The sequence below is a fragment of the Prionailurus bengalensis genome, chromosome X (assembly GCF_016509475.1).
Source record: "Prionailurus bengalensis isolate Pbe53 chromosome X, Fcat_Pben_1.1_paternal_pri, whole genome shotgun sequence".
NCBI classification, from domain to species: domain Eukaryota; kingdom Metazoa; phylum Chordata; class Mammalia; order Carnivora; family Felidae; genus Prionailurus; species Prionailurus bengalensis.
In genome coordinates this window covers 102060724-102081182 of record NC_057361.1, presented here as the reverse complement: position 1 = coordinate 102081182, position 20459 = coordinate 102060724, and the positions used below count along the sequence as shown (strand labels likewise).

The 20459-nt window shown below is 36.5% G+C and overlaps 1 protein-coding gene across 14 annotated transcripts in view; it reads left to right on the top strand.

Annotated features, from left to right (window-relative positions):
* Positions 1-20459, top strand: part of THOC2 (THO complex 2) — a 113542-nt gene that overhangs the window by 47076 nt on the left and 46007 nt on the right. For all 14 annotated transcript variants that reach the window (XM_043570500.1, XM_043570497.1, XM_043570496.1 and 11 more), the window contains 5 exons: positions 3626-3718; positions 6596-6751; positions 7345-7517; positions 8981-9176; positions 20124-20165. In XM_043570500.1, coding sequence (XP_043426435.1) covers positions 3626-3718; positions 6596-6751; positions 7345-7517; positions 8981-9176; positions 20124-20165 — 660 coding nt within the window. The remainder of the gene's footprint in view (positions 1-3625; positions 3719-6595; positions 6752-7344; positions 7518-8980; positions 9177-20123; positions 20166-20459) is intronic.

Here is a 20459-nt window from a genome sequence, read left to right as displayed (position 1 = left end):
CACGACAATAACATAGACTTTATAAGTCGTCACTAAATAAGAAAACAACAGTAACCCACATTAAGCATCAACAAACCCCAGAGATGGGGCATAATTTGATTTTCAGAGTTGTCACATAATAGTCAAAATATCCAGTTTTCAAAAAGAGATAACAAGGTATGCAGTGAAATAAAGTATGGCTCATTCACAAGGAAAAAAATAAACAGAAACTATCCCTGAGCAAGCCCAGGAGATGGAATTACTAGGTAAATAATTTAAATCATCAGTCCTAAATATGTTTATGATCTATAGGAAAGCATAGGCCAAGAGCTAAAGGAAACCAGACAGAATATCAGTAAAGAAATAGAAATTATAAAAAAGGAACCAAACAAATTCTGGAGTAAAAAAGTAAGATAACTGAAATGAAAAATTCACTAGAGAGGTACAACAGCAGGTTTGAGACGGCTGAAGAAACAACAAGCCAACTTGATGAGCCAATTGAGGTTATCCGGTATGAGGAGCAGAAAGAGAAAAGAATGAAGAAAAATGAACAGTCTAAGAGACTAGAAGACACCATCCAGTACCATTATGTGTATTGGAGTCCCAGAAGCAGAGAGAAAAGGGACAGAAAGCATGTTTGAATAAATAATGGTTGAAAATTTCCCAAATGTGATGAAAGATGTGAATCTACACATTGAAGAAGCTCCACAAACACTGAGCAGGATCAACTCAAAGAGATCCACACCAAGACACATTATGCTCAGATTGTTGAAAGACAAAGATAATTTTGAAAGCAGCAAAACAGATATGACCCCTTGCATACAAAAGATCCTCAATAGGGTTAACAGTTGGTTTTTCTTCAGAAGGCATTGGGTGGCATATATAAAGTGCTGAAAGAACAAAACTGTCAGTAAAGAGTTCTGTATCCAGCAAAACTACCCTTCAGAAATGAGAGATTATGACATTCTAAGATAAACAAAAGCTGGGGGAGTTTGTCACTAGTAGACCTGCCCTACAAGAAATGATGAGAGTCCTTCAGGCTGAAATGAAAGGATACTAGACAGTAATTTGAAGCTATATGAAGAAATAAAGAATATTGGTAAAGGTAACTACATAGGTAAACAAAAAAGCCAAAATTACCAATATTATTGTAGTTTTTGGTTTGTAGCTCCTCCTTTTTTCTCATGATTTAAAAGACAAAGGAATAAAAACAATTATAAATCTAATTGGAACATAATATAACAATATAAAAGGGGGAAGGATTGAGATGTATAGGTACAGAGTTTTTGTATACTATTTAAGCTAAGTTGGTATTAGTTCAAAGTACATTGTTAGAAGTTTAAAATATTAATTGCAGTATCCACTAGGAAAATAACTAAAAAACAAAGGAAAGAAGGGAATCAAAAAAGTACACTACAGGGAAAAAATCAAACACAAAAGAAGGCAGTAATGGAAGAAATGAGGAACAAAAAATGATACATGTAGAAAACAAATAGCAAAATGGCAGAAGTCCTTCCTTGTCAGTAATTACTTTAAGTGTAAATGGATTAAAATTTAGTAAATGGATTAAAATTTGTAATTAAAAGGCAGTTTGGCAGAATGTAGAAAACATTCAGCTATATGCTTATCGTAAGACTCACTTTTAGATCAAAGATAGAAATGTGTTCAAAGTGGAAGTATGAAAATAGATATCCTATGTAAATAGTATCCAGGAGAGAGCTGGGGTGGCAATTCTAATATCGGGCAAGATAGACAAAAATTTTTACCGTAGACAGCAAAGGACATTATATATTGATAAAAGGGTCAACCCATTAAGATGATAAAACAGTTATAAACACATGTGCACCAAATAGAGCCTCAAAATACATGAAGCATACACTAACAGAATTGAAGGGAGAAATAGTTCTACAATAATTGTTAGAGATTTCCATACCCCCTCTCATTAATGCATAGAACACCTAGACAAAAGGAAACAGGACTTGAACAGCCACTATAAACCAATTAGACTTAACAGACACACACAGAAAACTACCTAGCAACAACAGATTACATATTCTTCTCTAGTTTACTCAGGACTTTCTCCAGGATAGACCCTATCGTAGACCACAAAACACTTTTCAGTAAATATAAAACATTGAAATCATACAAAATATTTTCTTTGACCACACTGGAATGAGACTAGATCACAGCAGTAGTGAGGGAGAATGACTGGAAGTTCAGAGCTGAGTGGGCTTTAGGGGAGGGTGGAGGGAGAATAAATACTCTGAAAACAACTATAAAAGAGCAAAGATGACTCATACCCCACCTGTAGCCCTAGTAGTGTGAGGGTCTGGGGAAAATAGCCACCACTTGACTGGGTTACAGTGAGAGTAGTGTTCCTGTAGAGTGCTAGGGTCTGCTCGAGCAAGAAGGTGAAGGGAACAGAGGAGAGGTTCAGGATATATAGGGGGTTTTGCTGAGGATGGATTATGAATTCCAGAGGATTCCATGGAAGTTTTTCAAGAATGCAGAAAGGTGGGTTAGGACAGGACAGGGATTGTGCAGAGCAATATGAGGATTAGAGTATGGGAGTTGATGTTTGGCCTGGGAGTCAGGGGCTTCTTGTGAACTCATTAAAACAGAGATAATGGGAATAATGAGAGTGTTCCTGGTGGATCCAAGTCAGATAATAAGCTTTTGTGGGTTTGCTCTGAATCCCTGACCATTTGTTTTTATGGGAAAATGTTTTGATACTAAATAATCATTTATGTATTTAGAATTAAACTTGTTAAGTTGAAGATGTACCTGTCTTAAATAGAGTGAACAAAGACTTCTTTATATGATATCCATTAGTTTGGTTAGCTTCCTTTGTTATGTCCATAACACCTATCGCAATTGTGGGGAGCCTCACAAAGAACTTGTTTTCAGCGCTGAGTAGAAGCAGAACATAATGTATTGTCACTGTTTGCTTTTTATTTGCATTTTGCCGTTTAGTAATTGCCAGTTGTCCTGGCTTCAGTCTTCCATTCATCTGACCCTGAGCAGTTTAAAAATTCGGAGAAAGTCTTTTTGTTTCTGTGTAGGGTCCACAGGGCCGGCTTGGTTGGAATTGACCATTCTGTATTTTAAAATGTTGATTTATCCATGTGTAATAAGTATAGAGACCTGTTTGGAAGGGGAAATCAATTGACAAGCAGATACACTTAGCACAAAACCGCAGAAATAAAAGAAGGGGGAGAAAAGTATAAAGCAGACACAGATAGTTTGGCACTTCCAAATTTGTCATTCTTGTCTGTCTGCATCTCCACTGAGAACTACTTGGAAAAGTGAGTTAAGAAAACACATAAAAACTGAAACCAAAAGTAATTATTATGCAGGGTAAAATATCACTTATTCTCTTTAATTTTCAGATTTAAAAAAAATATTAGCATGTACTGTGAAGTGTGTCCATTTTTGAAACCTTTCTTTGTGTTCATCAGAAGATGAAAAGGGCTGTTTCCCTAATTATCTTTGTCCTCAGTTCAGATGTTATGTATGATCAGGAAGAGCAGTGAAGCTTATTGTTGATCTAGAGTTATTTGATGTAATTGTTCTTAGTTATTGGTAGGTAAAGAATATGATTTTAGTTGTACTTTATGCACTAAATAGAAACTTTTTTTTTTTCAAGGAACCAAATGGAGAGACTCCTTCATCTTTATACAGAGTTGCAGCAGTCCTTCTACAATTTAATCTTATTGATTTAGATGATCTTTATGTACATGTAAGTCAAGTGGGCTGCTAAGGATATTTGGCTGTCTATCCCAGGGGTGGGAAGAGGAGTAGGCAGCCATATAGTACTTCAAGATTGGTCCTAGGCTCTCCGGTTCTAATTTTGGAAGCCCTAATGCATTATTGCTTTGTGTTTACTTTATGAAGTGAATGAATGTAATTCTTTGACAAACTGTGGAAATTAAGTACCTTTTGTCACAGAGTTTGAGGTTGGCTATGAAATTAAAGCTGTTAATGTCAGCAAGGTGTATCTCATTGAGAGGGAGCCAAGTCCTAATCAATGTGGTTTTAGACTTTTCTGTTATACACAAATTGTCACAAATATGGGATTACCTAAGATACTTTTTCCTTCTTCCCAAAATGTTAATTGTAGGCATTCAAGATGAATGGGCAACTGTATATTTAAAAAACAAACAAACAGTAATTGCCATTTAAAACCATTTAAAAACCATCAAAACCATTTAAAATGGTTTTCTTACGTTTTTAATGTTTTTAATGGTAATAAATGACTGGTATTGTGCTTCTGTTGCTGGACCCAGCATCTGGAAGGGTGTGTATGTTAATGTGATTGATGACCTTCAGTTTAGCAGCAGTTTAGCCTGTCAATTTGAAAAAACTAGGTTTGTAGTATAGAAATTCCTGTTTATTTGGTTATATAGTAGGATATCTATGGACTTAACTCTGTCCAAAGCTGACAACATCGTCATTGTCTTTGAAATCATTTTCTGACTTCCTTGTCTGTCATGTACTATAGTTACAGACTAAAACTTAGTCTCTACCTTGGAAGCAGTCATAGTCTAGCAATGGAGAAGACATTTTGCATTATATAGTAACTACTATATTGGAGGTACTCACAAAGTGCTGTGGGGGCTCAGTATAGATAGTAACCATGTCTGTTTGGGGGCATTTTGGAAGGCTTTTCCAGACTAGTGATGTTGAACTGGGATGTTGGTAGATGACACGGTGTTGGCCTGGCTTTAAAGGCGGGAAGCTTTGTAGGTAGAATTAACTGAATATAAAGGCAGGAGTATTGAAGGGCTTCATTATTATCTTAGGGGAACATCAGGAAGCTCCGAGTACTTGGAGCCTCGGGTAGTTTATGGGGAGGTGGATGAAGATGGAGAAGAGTAGGTTGGGGCTACACTTTCCAGGGCCTTTTAAGAGCCATAGTAAGGAGTTCGGATTTTTTCTTGTTGGGAGTAGAGAGCCCTTCAAGATTTAAAGTAGAAAAGTGATGTACAAACTGTGAACATGGAACATTTGTCAGTAAAAGGGGAATTCAAAGACAGGTATGAGTCTATAGGCAAGTATAGACTGGTAGGACAAATGGAAATATGATAGATGGTGACAGATTTATTACTGAAATGTTTGAGTTTGACAATAAATGCAAGTGGCCTAAGTGTTCCTGTTAAGGTGTCAAAGATTTTGAGATGGGATTAAAAACCAGTTTATTGTTTATTTTTCACGAGACTTCTAAAACCTAAGGACAGATAAAGGTTGAAAGTAGAAGGGTGAGAAAAATATACCAGGGAAATTATTGCTGTTACAGACAAAATAAACTTTTTGGCAAAAAGAGATAGTCACTTCATAATTAATAAAGTTGTGTTCTCTAGGAAGATAAAACAATTGTAACTTTGTATGCACTTAATTGCATATTCTCAAAATACACAAAACTAGAAATTGAGAGTACTGTAAGAAACTTACAGGGGTGCCTGGCTGGCTCAGTCAGTAGAGCATGTGACTCTTGATCTCGGGGTTGTGAGTTTGAGCCCCACATTGGGTGTAGAGATTGCTTAAAAAAATAAAATGTTGAAGAAAAAGAAACTTACAGTTCATTATAATGGGATATTTTTAGAGACAGTTGTATTAATCTAGGTAAAAGATGAGGACCTACAGCAGGTACATAAGTAAAGCAATAAAAATGGGTTTGATGGCCAGTGGAGAGCAGAAAGAATGAGAAAAAGTCTTGCTTACCTTCTTGCATCAGTCCTTAGTGACTTTTCTCCCATTTTTGACTAATGGGGATGAAGTCTGCAATATGTAGCTTAATCTTTCACTATGTTTCTTTTCATTGTTTACTGATTATTTACTTCGCATTAGACTTAGTTACTGAAATATATTATGCATTTCTGAGGGCAGGAACACTGAGTGCTTAGAAGAAACTAGTAAATAACGATTTGTTGGCTGTATTTTTCTGTGTCTGGGTTTTTTATCTATTTTATGAAATATCTACATTAACCATCTTCCATGTGTACAAGATGGCTGTACTAGAGATAACGTGATCCTTTTTCATAATGGAGAGTTGACTGTACACATGCTGCTTTCTCTTTTGTAATAAACTAGAAACTAGTTTGTGACTTAAGTCAAATAGTAGGTATTAGGAAATGAAAAGTGAGATGTCAAGTTGTTCATAATTTTTCTACTTGAGATTTTTCATCTAGAGGAAATAAATTTACCCCTTCATATAATTCAGTAGCTAACCTCTCCCAAATTGGATCCTTATGAAGTACTTTTTAAAGGGGAACTCTGATATTTTTCATGGAACAGGCATACATTTTCTTGGGTACGTTAATAAATTGAATGGTAAGCATCACTGTTGTATTATTGTATTAATTTAGGACCTCTAACAGAAAGAAGACAAAAGAACTTCGAACTGCTACTTGATTTTAAAAGGTGTACAAAATTCAGGTACTTAACTTTGTTAGATTATAAGAAAATAATTGAGAGAAGCTTATTTTGAAAGCAAACCATGGCCATTAATAGGCTAGGCCTTATTTACAGTTTTATCAATTCAGGGAAGATAGTGTTTGCTTTTTATATGTGCAAACAGTATTAGCTATTTTATGAAACATTAATGAACCATTTTTAGCTTCTTCCAGCTGATAATTGCATTATGGATGAACACAAACGAGAAATTGTAGAAGCTAAGCAAATTGTTAGAAAACTTACGATGGTTGTATTGTCTTCTGAAAAAATCGACGAGCGAGAGAAAGAAAAGGAAAAAGAAGAGGAGAAAGTAGAGAAGGTATATAGTTCATTTTTATAAGATTAACATTGTCCTCTGGATTTAGAATTTGAAATTTAACTTGTAATAGTTCATCAACTTATGGGAGAATAATTTATTAACTTTAAATGTAGTGAAATCTGGTTTTTGGAATACTAATTTGCAAAGGTGGTTTTAGTTTTAATCTTATTGGCATCTTCCCAAAAGAGGCCGCTATGTTTTTCTTACACAAATTTCAAAGTGTATTCTAAGTAAAATATATGACTATATTTGTGCTCTGTGTATTAATGTCTCTCAAGTCCTAAGGGGATTCTCAAATATGAATGAATTCTAGTTTCCTGTGGCACAATAAAGCATTAAATAGAACTTGATTTAATTCCAGGTCTATAAACTCTCATGCTGGGTCTGCTAAATCAAAGAGCAAACCCTGTTGTTTTTTTCAATAGCTAAAAAAAACTTTGATTTTACTTTCAGGAAAATACTGCGTTTTCCATGGTGGCAGCCGTTGTTGACATACAATATTGTCGTGTTTAGCTCAGTTTTTTAAATTAAAAAATGCCGAGATTTATTGGTGCCTATATTCTGAGGATCTTCACTATAATGTTCATTTTTAGCCGCCTGACAACCAAAAACTTGGTTTGTTGGAAGCCTTGTTGAAGATTGGTGATTGGCAGCATGCACAGAACATTATGGATCAGATGCCTCCGTACTATGCAGCTTCACATAAGCTAATAGCCCTTGCTATTTGCAAGCTCATTCACATAACTATAGAGCCTCTCTACCGAAGGTATGTTACTATATGCTTTTCTAATCATTGAGGTAGAAATAGCTTAGGACTACAAAAAAATCTGCATGTTTATCTTGTCTCCTCAAACAAGCAAGTACTTCTGTATGTTTTATTAGAAGGTAAGAACCATTCAGAGCGTATCAGTCTTATACGTATTAATCAGTGACTTGTCTCCTAATGTCTAGACCAGGTGGTGCAGAATGCGTGCTGCAATGCAGTCTAAAAATTGTAGCTTAGATGTCTAGGTTGGGTGTGCTCCATTGAGAGTGAAAACACCATTCTTCTGTTCTTGACTTTTCCTCCTCTCTTGGGGGTGGGCAGAGAATTCCTAAGGTTTTTACTTAGTGTAATTTCCCTCTGTCCTGGGTTGAGTGGCTCTGAGTGAGGACATTGCCTCTCTGCTTGCCTTACCTCTCCTGGCATATAGGCTGCTGTTCTGAAAATTGCTAGTGCAGCCTTTCTCATCATCCCTAGTTACTGTGTCCATCCACCCGTCCTCTAGCCCTCAGCCTGCTTGCAGGTTACTTAGGAGCAGTACTGGCAGCAGCTCTGGCTTCAGCCCCACAGATCAGAGCCTGCGTCCAAGGCCCCAGTCTTGTGACTCGTGCGTAGCTGCCGGCTGCTGCCTTCAGTGCCACTGGGGCTGTGGACCTTGAAGGCTTCTTCTCAAAGAGTGACCCCTGTGACTCCACAGCGGGACACCTGCTCAGCAGGTGAGAACTCTGGGCATGCTGTCCTTTTTAGTGTGACACCTTCTTTCATTATGCTGCTCACCTTCCCTACACCACCCACCTCATACTCAGTCTAAGTAGGGGAACCCAGACTGAGAAATGTTTATTTACTTGAACCACTGTTGTTATATCCATATTTTTCTGTTTTATCTTCCAGTGTCTCTGAGGTCCATCCCTTGTTCCCCATTCCCATATCCAAATTCCTGATACTGGCCAAGTTTAAGAACAAATTCATACAGTGTATGTTAAATGTTACTTGAAATCTGCGTTTCTCTGATTTCCTTATGCAGTTCATTGGAAACATTCTCTAAGCTCTGGCTTTTTTTAAAAAAATTTTTTTTCAACGTTTTTTATTTATTTTTGGGACAGAGAGAGACAGAGCATGAATGGGGGAGGGGCAGAGAGAGAGGGAGACACAGAATCGGAAACAGGCTCCAGGCTCCGAGCCATCAGCCCAGAGCCTGACGCGGGGCTCGAACTCACGGACCGCGAGATCGTGACCTGGCTGAAGTCGGACGTTTAACCGACTGCGCCACCCAGGCGCCCCTAAGCTCTGGCTTTTTCCAAATGAGTATTGTTTTTGTCTTTTTCTACCCAATAAATTATCTGTATTAATGAAGTTAGGCACAAGTGATATGTAGAAAGCAAATTTGAGCAAGAAAAGCTTTACTTACTGGTAACTTAAAGTGGGGTATTACATAGTATACATATAAATTTTGCTTCTTTTTATAGAGTTGGCGTTCCTAAAGGTGCTAAAGGCTCACCTGTTAATGCTTTGCAAAATAAGAGAGCACCAAAACAAGCAGAGAGCTTTGAAGATTTGAGGAGAGATGTCTTCAATATGTTCTGTTACCTTGGTCCTCACCTTTCTCACGACCCCATTTTATTTGCAAAAGTGGTGCGCATAGGCAAGTCATTTATGAAAGAGGTTAGTAAGATTTTTTTTTCTTCCAAGCAGAAAACTGAATTTTGGAGTGAAGGTGTTCTGTGTATATTTGTGTTATGTGTATCACTAGGAATAAAAAGAAAGTGAACTTAATTTAAGAAAAGTGTATTTTGAGTAAGGTTTGGGGAAAAGTCCATCGTGTCCTAACCACACACACATGCGCGCGCGCGCACACACACACACGCGCGCACACACACGTGCGCGCGCGTTAATCTAGGTAGAATATTAGTCAAGTCCCCTGCATAGGAAAATATACTTTGGACAAGTGATTGCTGTTTGAATCCCCTTTTCTTCTGATTTATTTTCTTGGCTGCAGTTTTGAACATTGTCATTATTTGTATGAAGTCAGACTGTTGAGGAGCCATTCTTTTCTAGTAAACTTTGTGTTGAAATAAAATGTACAGAACATAACACAAGTCATAATTGTACACCTCAATGACTTTTTTCCCCAAACCAAACAGCCAGGTATCCCCAACCCGGATGAAAAAATAGAACAATACCAGTACTTCAGAGTTTCCTTTGTACTCCCTTCTAGTCAGTACCCTAAGGGTAACCATTTTTGCTATTTTTAAATTTTAAAATCAGCTTTGAGTTATAATTTACATACAATTTACTTCACCAATTGGAAGTGTACAATTTGATGAGTGTTGACAAATGAACACAGTTGTGTGTCCACTACCACAATCACAGAGAATATTTTCATCACCCCAGAAAGTTCCCTCTTGCCCCCTTGCCTTCAATTCTGTCCCTTTGTTACTGGTTCCTGGCAACTACTGATAAGCTTTCTGTCACTATAGTTTTGATTTTTCTAGAGCTTCATATAGATGGAATTGTATAGAATGTACTCTTTTCTGTCTGGTTTCTTTCACTGAATGCTTTTGAGATTCGTGCAAGTTGTTGCACGTGGCAGTAGCTTTATTGCTGAGCAGTATTATACAGACATATCAGAGTTTATGCATTCACCAGTTGGTGGGCATTTGGGTTGTTTCTAGTTGGGGGCTATTGTAAATAAAGCTTCTATGAATATTCCTGTACAAGTCTTTTTTTGGGGGGGGGCGTATGTTCTTGTTTCCCCAGGAATGGGATTGCTGGGCCATATGGGTAAGTGTATGTTTAACTTTTTGCCAAACTGTTCCAACATGTCTGTATCATTTTGCATTCCTGTATATGACATCCAATAGCTCCACATCCTCATCAGTACTTGTTATTGTCACTCTTAAATTTTAGTCATTTTAATGGGTGTGTGGTGGTACTGTTGTGCTTTTAATTTGTTTCCCTGATGATTGGAAATGTTGAGCATCTTTTCATGTTCTTATTTGCCATTTGTAATCATCATATATCAAATTGTCTATTCAGATCTCTTACCCATTTTTAATTGGGTTGTCTTTTATTATTTCTTTGATTTGCCTTTTCATTATGTTAAATGTCTTTGGAAGAGCAAAATTTTAAATTTTGATTAATTCTAATTTAGTAGTACTTTTCTTTTATGGTTTCCTCTTTGTGTTCTAAGAGATCTTTGCCTAACTTAAAATCTTGAAGCAGAAAAGAATACATAATTTATTTTCAATTGTAAAACAAGGCTATCAAAAGGATTTGCAAATTGTTACAAGCACAAATACAGTTTTCTCCAGTGTTTGGTGATTGCATCTAATTTTAATTTTTGACAACAGTAACTGTATACAAAATTTATCAGCTGTTGTATATTAATCCCTTGACACCTGAAATACTTGATTTGGCTTTTACTGCTTAGCTGGTAGATTTTTTTTTTTTTTTAATGCTCACAGTTATACAGTGTGTAAAGGTACTAAAGCAATCTGCTAAGTAGTTTATTACTATACAAATCATTTATTGTATAACATGTATAGAAAGGAAGTATAATGATGTTTCATTATCTTAATCCTTATAGTCTGAAAGGGATGAGTTATGTTAACTAGTGCCTGTTCAGAAAAACAAAAGGGTCCTGTCTTTCCTAATGCCTCATATTGGGAAGCATATGAGGTCAATTTGTCCCGTTACTGCTGATGTTAGTATTGATCACTTGGTTAAGGTGATGGGCTACCAGGTTTCTCTAGGGTACAATTATTCTTTCTCCTTTGTTGTTAATATGCATCTTGGTGGGGAGATACTTTGAGACTCTGTCAACAGCCTCTTTCTCATCTTACCTTCACCCACTAATGCTATTCTCTTTAACTGAACATCTTAATGTTCAGATCTCTTGTTCTGAAATTCTTTCTTTGTCTACAAGTATTATAAACCTGTGAGCAGGAGACCAAACAACTGACTTGTGGAAGTTTATAGTAGACAGACATATGCATAAATGTATACAATGTTACCAAGATGTGCAGGTGCTAGAGTGGTCACCCTTCCCCTCTGCCATCTCCACTGCAGCTCTCCTGTACTTCTGTTCTGTCACAGTTGTGCCTGGTGCCTGCCCTTAACTCCAGTCTCTATTTTTGCAGAGGAAGAAGGGCAGAAAGGAAGAGGAAAAATGTTTATTTTGATCACAGTGTGGGAAGAAATCTGTCTTCTCTCATTGCTAAGGTTGTGGTAGGGAAAGTGAATCTTTCCAATGATCTGAGTTAGAATTTTGGTTTATTTTTACCCATAAAAATATTTCACTATAACAAATCATTTGTCCTGTGTTTTCAAGTTTAAAAGGCTTTTGTTGCCTAGCTAAGAATTTAACTAAGGTTTACAAGATTGTTCCTAGAGGGCAGATGCGACCTTGGTTCCAAGTAAACTTCTTTAACAGTTCTCTTATTTATAAGCTTGAGGGTTGCTTGTATATATGAATAATGCATATTTTAAAAATATAGGTTATATACTTTTACCAGCTGTCATTTAGCAGAATAGTCTTCTAGCCTACAGTTATTTGTAATAATTTATCTCTGTGTATTTCTTAAATTTGAGGTACATCACATTAGGACCATCTAGTACAATGATCTTCAAACTTTAGCATATATTAGAATCACCTGGAAGTCATCTTAAAACACATTGTTGGGTCCCATCCTCAGAATTTCTGATGCAGTAGGTCTCGGGTGGAACCTACTGAAGAGAATTTGCATTTCTAACACGTTATTTCAGCTTTAAAAGAGGGGGTAGCCCTAAAGAAGATTTCTGTATGAATGGACAGACACATTTTGCTATCCTTAATTTTAATTGCAGAGCATAGCTTTAATGTGGCTCACCTGACATATTTCAATGTTTTTTGATAGTAGAGTCCCTTGGTGCTTTTTTTTTTTTGCATCCAGCTGATGTTAATGGATTAAGTTTTTTTATGACATTGATAGCTAATATTGAGCTCTTATTCTGTGCCAGGCCCTATACCCTTTATGCTTTAAGTTAAGTAAATTATCCTAGGTCACATAATTATTAACATGGGGCAGGGCTGAGATCTCAATCCAGGCAATCTGGATTCAGAGGCCAAGCTCAAAATCTCCACACTCTCCTGCCTATACAAATACACTGTGTCTGAAATTAAAAAATGGTAGGTTATCTAAATTTTCTAGTTCTTGAAATTCCTTGCTATTTTAAATCAGATCTTTGTTAGTGGTATTTTGTTATTTTGTTTATCTCTGAAATCTCTGTGTTTATGTCAGTCTGTGTATCTCATCTCCAAACTTTGCTTTCTTTGACGGGGGTGTGTGTGTGGGGGGGTGCTATTCATGTTTCCATTGTAGCTACAGCATTTTGTTTCATCTTAATATGTATAGCTGTGTTCAGAACTTCTTTCTGATATAGTGAGAGTGAATCCTCTTACCTTTCCTGCCTTATTTATGACCAGTCCTCTCCCCCGCCAAGCTACAGTCTGAGTACTGGGTTCTTCTTACAGTGTTTTCTCTAGCCTATGATAGGAGAGCGGATGAGCTTGGTGAGGCTGAGTATAACCCTCGTTTAGAGTACCTCTGCTTTCTCTTCTGAGATCCTCTTACCTATCCTGTACTAGGCATGCCCAGCCCAAGTGAGTATCCAACTCCTTTGGGCTTTGACTCCCTCAGCCAGCTCAGCACAGTTCCTTTGAAAGATGGCGGGCTTTAGCAGCTGGTTCTTCCTTTGCTGGAGTCCTGCTGGGCTTGTATTCACAAGAGTTTTCCCTCAGTCTACTCACTTATCTTACATGTCTTATTGCCTGGATTTTGTTGACTTACCTTCCTTGGTCTGTACTGCTTCTGGGATTGGGTTAAGGGCAGGAGCCATACCACACTGTGTCTACTACCAGAATTTGTGTGTGTGTGTGTGTGTGTGTGTGTGTGTGTGTGTGTGTGTGTTCCCTTGAAGTTAATAGCATAGTTTCCCCTTTTCTTGCTTGGTTGGTGGTGAATACTTTTACCCAGTGAAAACTGGGTGCCTCAGTTGGTTAACTGTCTGACTCTTCTTGATCTCAGCTCAGGTCTTGATATCACAGTTTGTCAGTTTGAGCTCTGTGTCAGGCTTTTGCACTGACAGCGCAGAGCCTGCTTGGGATTCTATTTCTCCCTCTCTCTGCCCCTTCCCTGCTTGTGTTCTCTTTCTCTCTCCCTCAAAATAAATAAATAAACTTAAAAAAAAAAAAAAAAACCAAGACATACCTTGTTCATTGCATTAGGGATTAGGGGAGAGAAATTCTGTGTTTATGCTTCACTCTGTCGTCTTGATTCATTTGTCTGGCCAGGCTCTTTATACATTGTTTCTTATGTTGGCCTTTGGTAAAAGCCGAAGTGCTTTAAGTTGATTCACAGATGAAGTTTAGAGAAACCTAGAGTCAGAGAGGGTCAGAATATTCTTAGACTGGGCATTAGATGATATTAGGAATAGCTGGGTAATGATACTGTGGTACGTGGAAGAATGTCCTTTTTAGGAGATGCATACTGAATTATTTTGAGATGCGATGTCATGTCTGCTATTTTTTTTTTTTTTTTGGTCAGTCAAAAAAAGGGGGCAGTCTACAAAGTAGGCATATAGGTGTTTATTGATAGTGTGCTATCCATTCAACTTTTATGTAAACTTGAAATTTTTAATAATAAAAATTTGGGTTTCTAGGAACAGAATCTACCTTAGACCATTGATTCCAAAACTCTAGGAACTAGTTACTTTAGAATTTTGTGTTGATGTTTTTTGTTTTGCTTCTCAAAATTGAAGATCTACCCTGGCAGTGTAGGTTAGAGCCCAAAATTAATATTCCTTTTGGATGAAGGTACAAGTACAGTGGAATTATACCATACTTGTACTTCATCATGCTAATGTGGCCAGACTTGTTCCATCAAAATACTCGGTGTGTATATCTAGGAGTAAGGGTGAATTGGAGAATTTTTGTTTTCTCTCTGTTTGGTTCAGTTGCTCAGGTCTCTTGCCACATTCAGTGGGAGTCTATTTTTTAAAGTAATGGGTTTTCATGTGACATGGCCCCTAAATACAAGCCAATTACTTCATTTCATGTTCACGTGATTTCATCTTCCCATCCCATGTTCATTTTATAGTGATTTCTTCTAATACTACAGAGGAAAAACAGTCTTGTGTTGGACTTGAAAGATAATGTGTCTGTGTACATTACAGATAATTTAAGAGATTTTAAGGGTAATTGTAAGTATATGTAGTTTTCGTTGTACGTATTGACTTTAGAACCTAACTTGCCCACAAAGAATCTTTATTTAGGGCTGTCCCCCAAACAAATTAATTAAGGCATTACGCATTGACTGTTATGTTAACAGGTTTCATCAGAATGATCTGTTACCTACTTGTTAGTTATGTGACCTTAAACTGGTCATTTTTTTAAAGCCAAAGATGAGTGGTAATAATTTGCCGTATCTATTCCTGGGGTTGCAATGAGAATCAAATGAGATCTAAACACTAATTAGATACTAACGTTAATTAAGTATTCAAATTTAGAGTTAAAAAATGTTGTCATGAATTCCTTAGAACATAGTAAAGTTGTAACTTACTTTTATAAGTTGTCACTACACTAGCTTTTGATGATTTGTTTTAAAGTGGTAATATACTGGGGTGCCTGGGTGACTCAGTTGGCTAAGCATCTGAATCTTGATTTTGGCTCAGGTCGTGATCTCACAGTTCGTGGGATTGAGCCCCCTGTCAGGTTCCATTGGGCTCTGGGCTGACAGCACGGAGCCTGCTTGGGATTCTTTCTCTCTTTCTCTCTGTGCCCCTCCCCTGTGTTCATGCATGCTCTCTTTCTCTCTCCCTTCCCCTCTCTCTCAAAATAAATAAGAAAATATAAAAAAATACAGTGTTAATATACCTTATTTCCATCTTTAAATAATAGGTACTACTTTAAAGTACCAACGTCATTTCCCACAAGAGCGGATTTGATTTTATATAGGAATGCCTTTGGCTTCTTTACATTGTGGTGGTAATCAGATGTCACCCCCCCACCCCCATTGTGGAAATTTATAAATTAGTAACAAAAATTTTCATCAAATGAAATTTTTATTGCTGGGGTTTTGGGAGTGGAGTAGTCAAGGGTATATGGACATGTCAGTTTCCAACTTTAAGTGGATACAAATATTGTAAGGGTATTTTTAAGACAGGGGTGCCTGGCTGGCTCAGTTGGTAGAACATGCAACTGTTGATCTTGGGGTGATGAGTTCAAGCCCCACGTTGGGTGTAGAGATTACTTAAAAAATAAAATATTTAAACAAATATTTTTAAGACAGAACCTTGCATTATAATTCTTACTGTCGAAGAGACACTGCTATCATTGGCACCGTCTGTTAAGCTTTTCTGTGTACTTTTGCTATTATAAGCCTTATATAAAGCAAATGAACTCTGCATTTGGGAGACCAAATTGAATCTACAACATCCTTGCTATTTAATGAGGCTGAGCAAGGAAGAACTGTTAGGATGTTTATATTTGTCCTTATATTGTCACATGTACTAATTGGTTTGAACTAAGGTCACCTTCACTATTACTGGGTATCTTAATGTGACAGTTCTAATCAAGATGTAGAATCATACTTAAGGTAATAAATTACAAATAAGGTCTTAATTTTTGCCATTAGCTGTGCTTTTTACTTAAGAGAGACATATAAACATACAAGGCTAGGCAGATATTAAGTCTATTAATAGGCAAATGTAGACTATGTACAAACAGTATAATTTTAAGAGTATATTTTATACAAGAAAGAAGATGGAATTTTTAGTGTGTATCAAACGCACATTGTAAGCAATTGAGTCAACAACCCCCGTGCCTCCTCTCAAAGACTGTTTTCTGAAATTGAACTTCAGTGTTCAGTTTCAGAAAAAAAATTCAAAGTGTATAAACATAAAAAACATTTGTGAAAAACTCTCATCTCTTAGAGGTTTGGCCATTCGTCTCTGCGGATGCTGTTTGATTCTGTCTGTAATCCTTTGGCTCTTATGCCAGGTCCTTAACATTTTGGTGTATACCAGCCCAATTTTCAACTGCTGACACCTGCAGGTCTTTTGTATGAGGGCTTTTCTGGCCCTGGGAGCCTGTGTAAGCAGTATAGAAATTGGTGTCCTAGAATTGCTGGGGAACTAACTCACCTCATTTCCTCTCCCTAGCTCTCAACCAGTGAAATGATAGGAATTGGTGTATAAGTATCATGCCTTGAGATGGGATAATCCTAAAATGTATTTCTACACAGACCCTCTAAGTCCCCAGTGGGATTAAGCTCCCATTAAACCACAGGAATAATTTCCCACTGGGAGTTCCTAGGATTACTTCCCAAATAAACTATGGCAGCACTTTGAATAGAGTCTGCTTTTGGGGAAATAGAAACTAAAACATGGGGGCATATTCCTTTAAATAAATTCAATATGAAAACCTTAATTTTCCCTAAAGATAGATTTACAAGGCAATTTTTTGTTTTACAAAAGACTTCTGTTATGAACTCCATTTATAAAGAGAATTCATTTAAATAAATCACATACTCCTATTCATTAAGTGCACTGAAAATACCCATTTTTACACATAGCTTGTTAGAACTATGCTTGTGTAAAACAGCACAGTTTCATGTCATAATCAGCATTTTAGCCAAAGTAATTACTTTTGGGGGCAAATTTTATGGAACCAAGTATAGCTATTTAGCATTTTGTTTGCTATATTTTCATGTTTAAACCACTCCCACAAGTCCATTTACTGCAGTTTGAATGCTACGCATGTGGTAGGTAGGGCGACCATGTGCTTTATTGTTTAAACCAGGACACACGGGATAGAAAGGTTGTGCCGTTACTTATGCTGGGGTAAAAAGAACGAGCACATGTGGTCATTCTGTGTATAGGTGACCATATTATTAATTCTTTGGTACAGATTTGCAGTCTTAGTACAGATTTGGATTGATTAAAAATGAAGTGTGTTGGAAGATAGAAGTTTTTCCTTTAGTATCTCTGTTTTCAGAAATTATGTAGTATCAATATTACTGATTATTTCTAAGCATTTTATAACGATTTAAGAGTTTCTGATCAAAAAATAAAAACAAAGCTCTGAACCAAAACATTGAAAGGCAATTCAGTTCTCTCTTCTCCAGGCTCAGTAAACCCGTGTTCCTGTAACTTTTAACCTATAGGTTATATTTTCCTATTTCTAAGTTATTTTCGTGGGTCTTATTTGGATCCTTTCTAGCAAAATGATTTTCCCGATAGTTTTAAGACACAAATGTGAAGTTCTTAGCCTAGTGTATGGCACATAGTACTCAATAAATGGTAGTTAATAAGAATGAGAAAAATAAGGAAGGTGAAAATAGGGTCATAATTTACTTAGATGTAGCTTCAGGTTGAAATCTAGTCACAAACTTCAGTATTTTACTTTTTTCCTCCTTAAATATAGTCTAAAGTAGCATTTCAAATATTCACAGGTTAGAGGTACTAAAAATAGGTCGTTGGTAATAAAAGTAATTTATCTAATTAAATCTACAATGTTTTCCCAAGCTTGCTTTCTTTACTCTCCAGAAGCCCCCTCTTGGTGGACCTACATTCTTTTTGTGCCCAGTTTTGTTATGCAGTCCTGTCATCTGCTCCCTCTTCAAGGGCAAGAATGGAACCTGCTTGGGGCCATTTATAGCTGATAGTTTGTCTCGGCATAATTATGAGTGCTTGATTTTATTCAGACTTAAAAATTCAGCTCCTAATAGTACATTGGCAAGCCTTACTTTTGATCTTCAAGAGATTGTCAAAGATAGGAACTGTCTTTGTCAGTTTCTCAAAGATAGGAACTCTGTTCATCTTTGAATTCCCGGTGTCTGGCACATAGTAAATGAATGAATGAGGTGGATGTCTTCTGTCCACCCCCCTTTCTTCCTCCCATTTCTTCCTGGGCTGGCCATTCAATAAAACTCTAGTGTTGTACTGTGGGAATGGAGAGTTTTTTATTTACACTGAATTAAACAGCAAATTAAACTAAAAGAAAAAGCATCAGGGGAGTCTAATGTGTGTTTACATTCTTACCAAACAAAAGGAAATTACTTTTACTTGCATGTACCTTTTGATTTTTTTTTTTTTGTTCATCTTTGTTGTAGTTAGCCTTTGATAGAAATCTTTCTCAGTGCTCTTCTCGATAGTTACATTGTACTTTCCATTTTTTTTTTGTCTTTGTCAAATTTTCCTGGTTATGCAATCTACAGAATTGACATAGACATTAGAAATTTAAATAGTAAGGGAATTAGGACAGTTTAGTAATACTGTAAGAAAATTTTTTATTTCTATGGAGGAAACTACATGTAGCTTTATTAGAATCATAGTATACTAGAAAAGGAGTAGCTTTTATCCCCACCTAGTTCTTCCAGTTATGACATACCCTTATTTCTGCCTCCCACTATACACCTAATATGCCACCAGAATTACCCACCCCCAGTCCACCAACAAAACCTAAGCAGCTATTACTTTGTTTTCTGTCAGGCCACTCCTTCATAACCTGATCCTTATTTGCTGACCAGGAAATATATTGACTTAACATTTGTTTCTGTGAAAGGGAACCATATCTTTTTAAACTGTTGATTAAAAAAAAGGATTGTGTATGTTTTCCCTTCAAGGTGACATGGCAGTCTCCTGGAATTAGTCTTAAGTGAAAATGTTGCACAGAAGTTAGGCTTCTCTGTAGTGATACCCATTAAATTACTCAAGTATGAAAACGTAGATGCACAAAACACCCGTTTCTGCCAAGAAAATAATAAGCTTGTTAGCTGCCTGTTAGCTTTTCCTCTTCCCTCACTTGGTATTGAGTTAAATCCTTCCCAGAAATCTAGATTGTCCTTGATTATCAGTGCTTCAGTTGTCCTTTTGGCCTTTGCATGGTCCTCCCAACTGTCCAGCTGCTTATACACACACAAGTATTACTCACTATTTCGTTTTGAATGAATGGACGGCATCAGCATCAAACATGACACTTCAGTGGTCCACCTGCAAATCATTGATACAAAATGACCCAGGTTTTTTCATTCTGTCCAACTTAGGCAATGGTTTTGTCTTTGTTATTAATATTTTGGGCTTATTTCTCATTGAGAGTTTAAGTAATGGTGAATTGAAACATGGTTTAAATTGCTTTCGGTTAAATTTTTTGTTGTTGTTAATGTTTTAGTCTTAGATTTTACTAATTCTGTAGCGGAAAACCAGAACTTCTGGATGGAAAAATGCAAATGCATTATAAACTGAGTTGTGCTGGATACAATCTTACAATAAATACTTAGATCAGTTTTAGGATGCTTTGGTTTTTGATAATGAGGTTGAGAAAAGAATTGGCTTATGAAATTGACATTTAAAATTCATGAATGTTGCAAAATAATTTGGAAGTTAGAAATATAGGTGAAATTTTTAAATGTTAATTGGTAACGCTGGCTATATTTAAAATCTACATTTGTTTAAAAAGTAAGGAAATAATTCACAATCATGTACAAGTTAATTTTTTCACATTAGAAGCTAAATTGTGACATCATAATCTTAACCTTTTTGCATTTTATTTATAGTTATTTTTAATTTTAGTTTCAGTCTGATGGAAGCAAACAAGAAGATAAAGAGAAAACGGTAAGAGACAAGAAAAATCCAATGTGTCTGATATTTGTCTATGTATAGCATACTGTAAATTTTACTGTGGTCAGACTTTAATCACCTATGTGAATATTTTGTACTCTACATGCTGGATAGAGCTTTTGGAATATCATACAGTTATCGTTTAAGATTGACAGTTCCTGTTTTGGAAGATTACCATGTTGAGAAGGGAAGAGGGATTAATGAGTCCCTCCTTCTCTTGCTGCCCCTTTCCTTACCTCACCTCATTGCTTTCTTAGATGGAGAAACACAAATATCCATTGTGAAAAG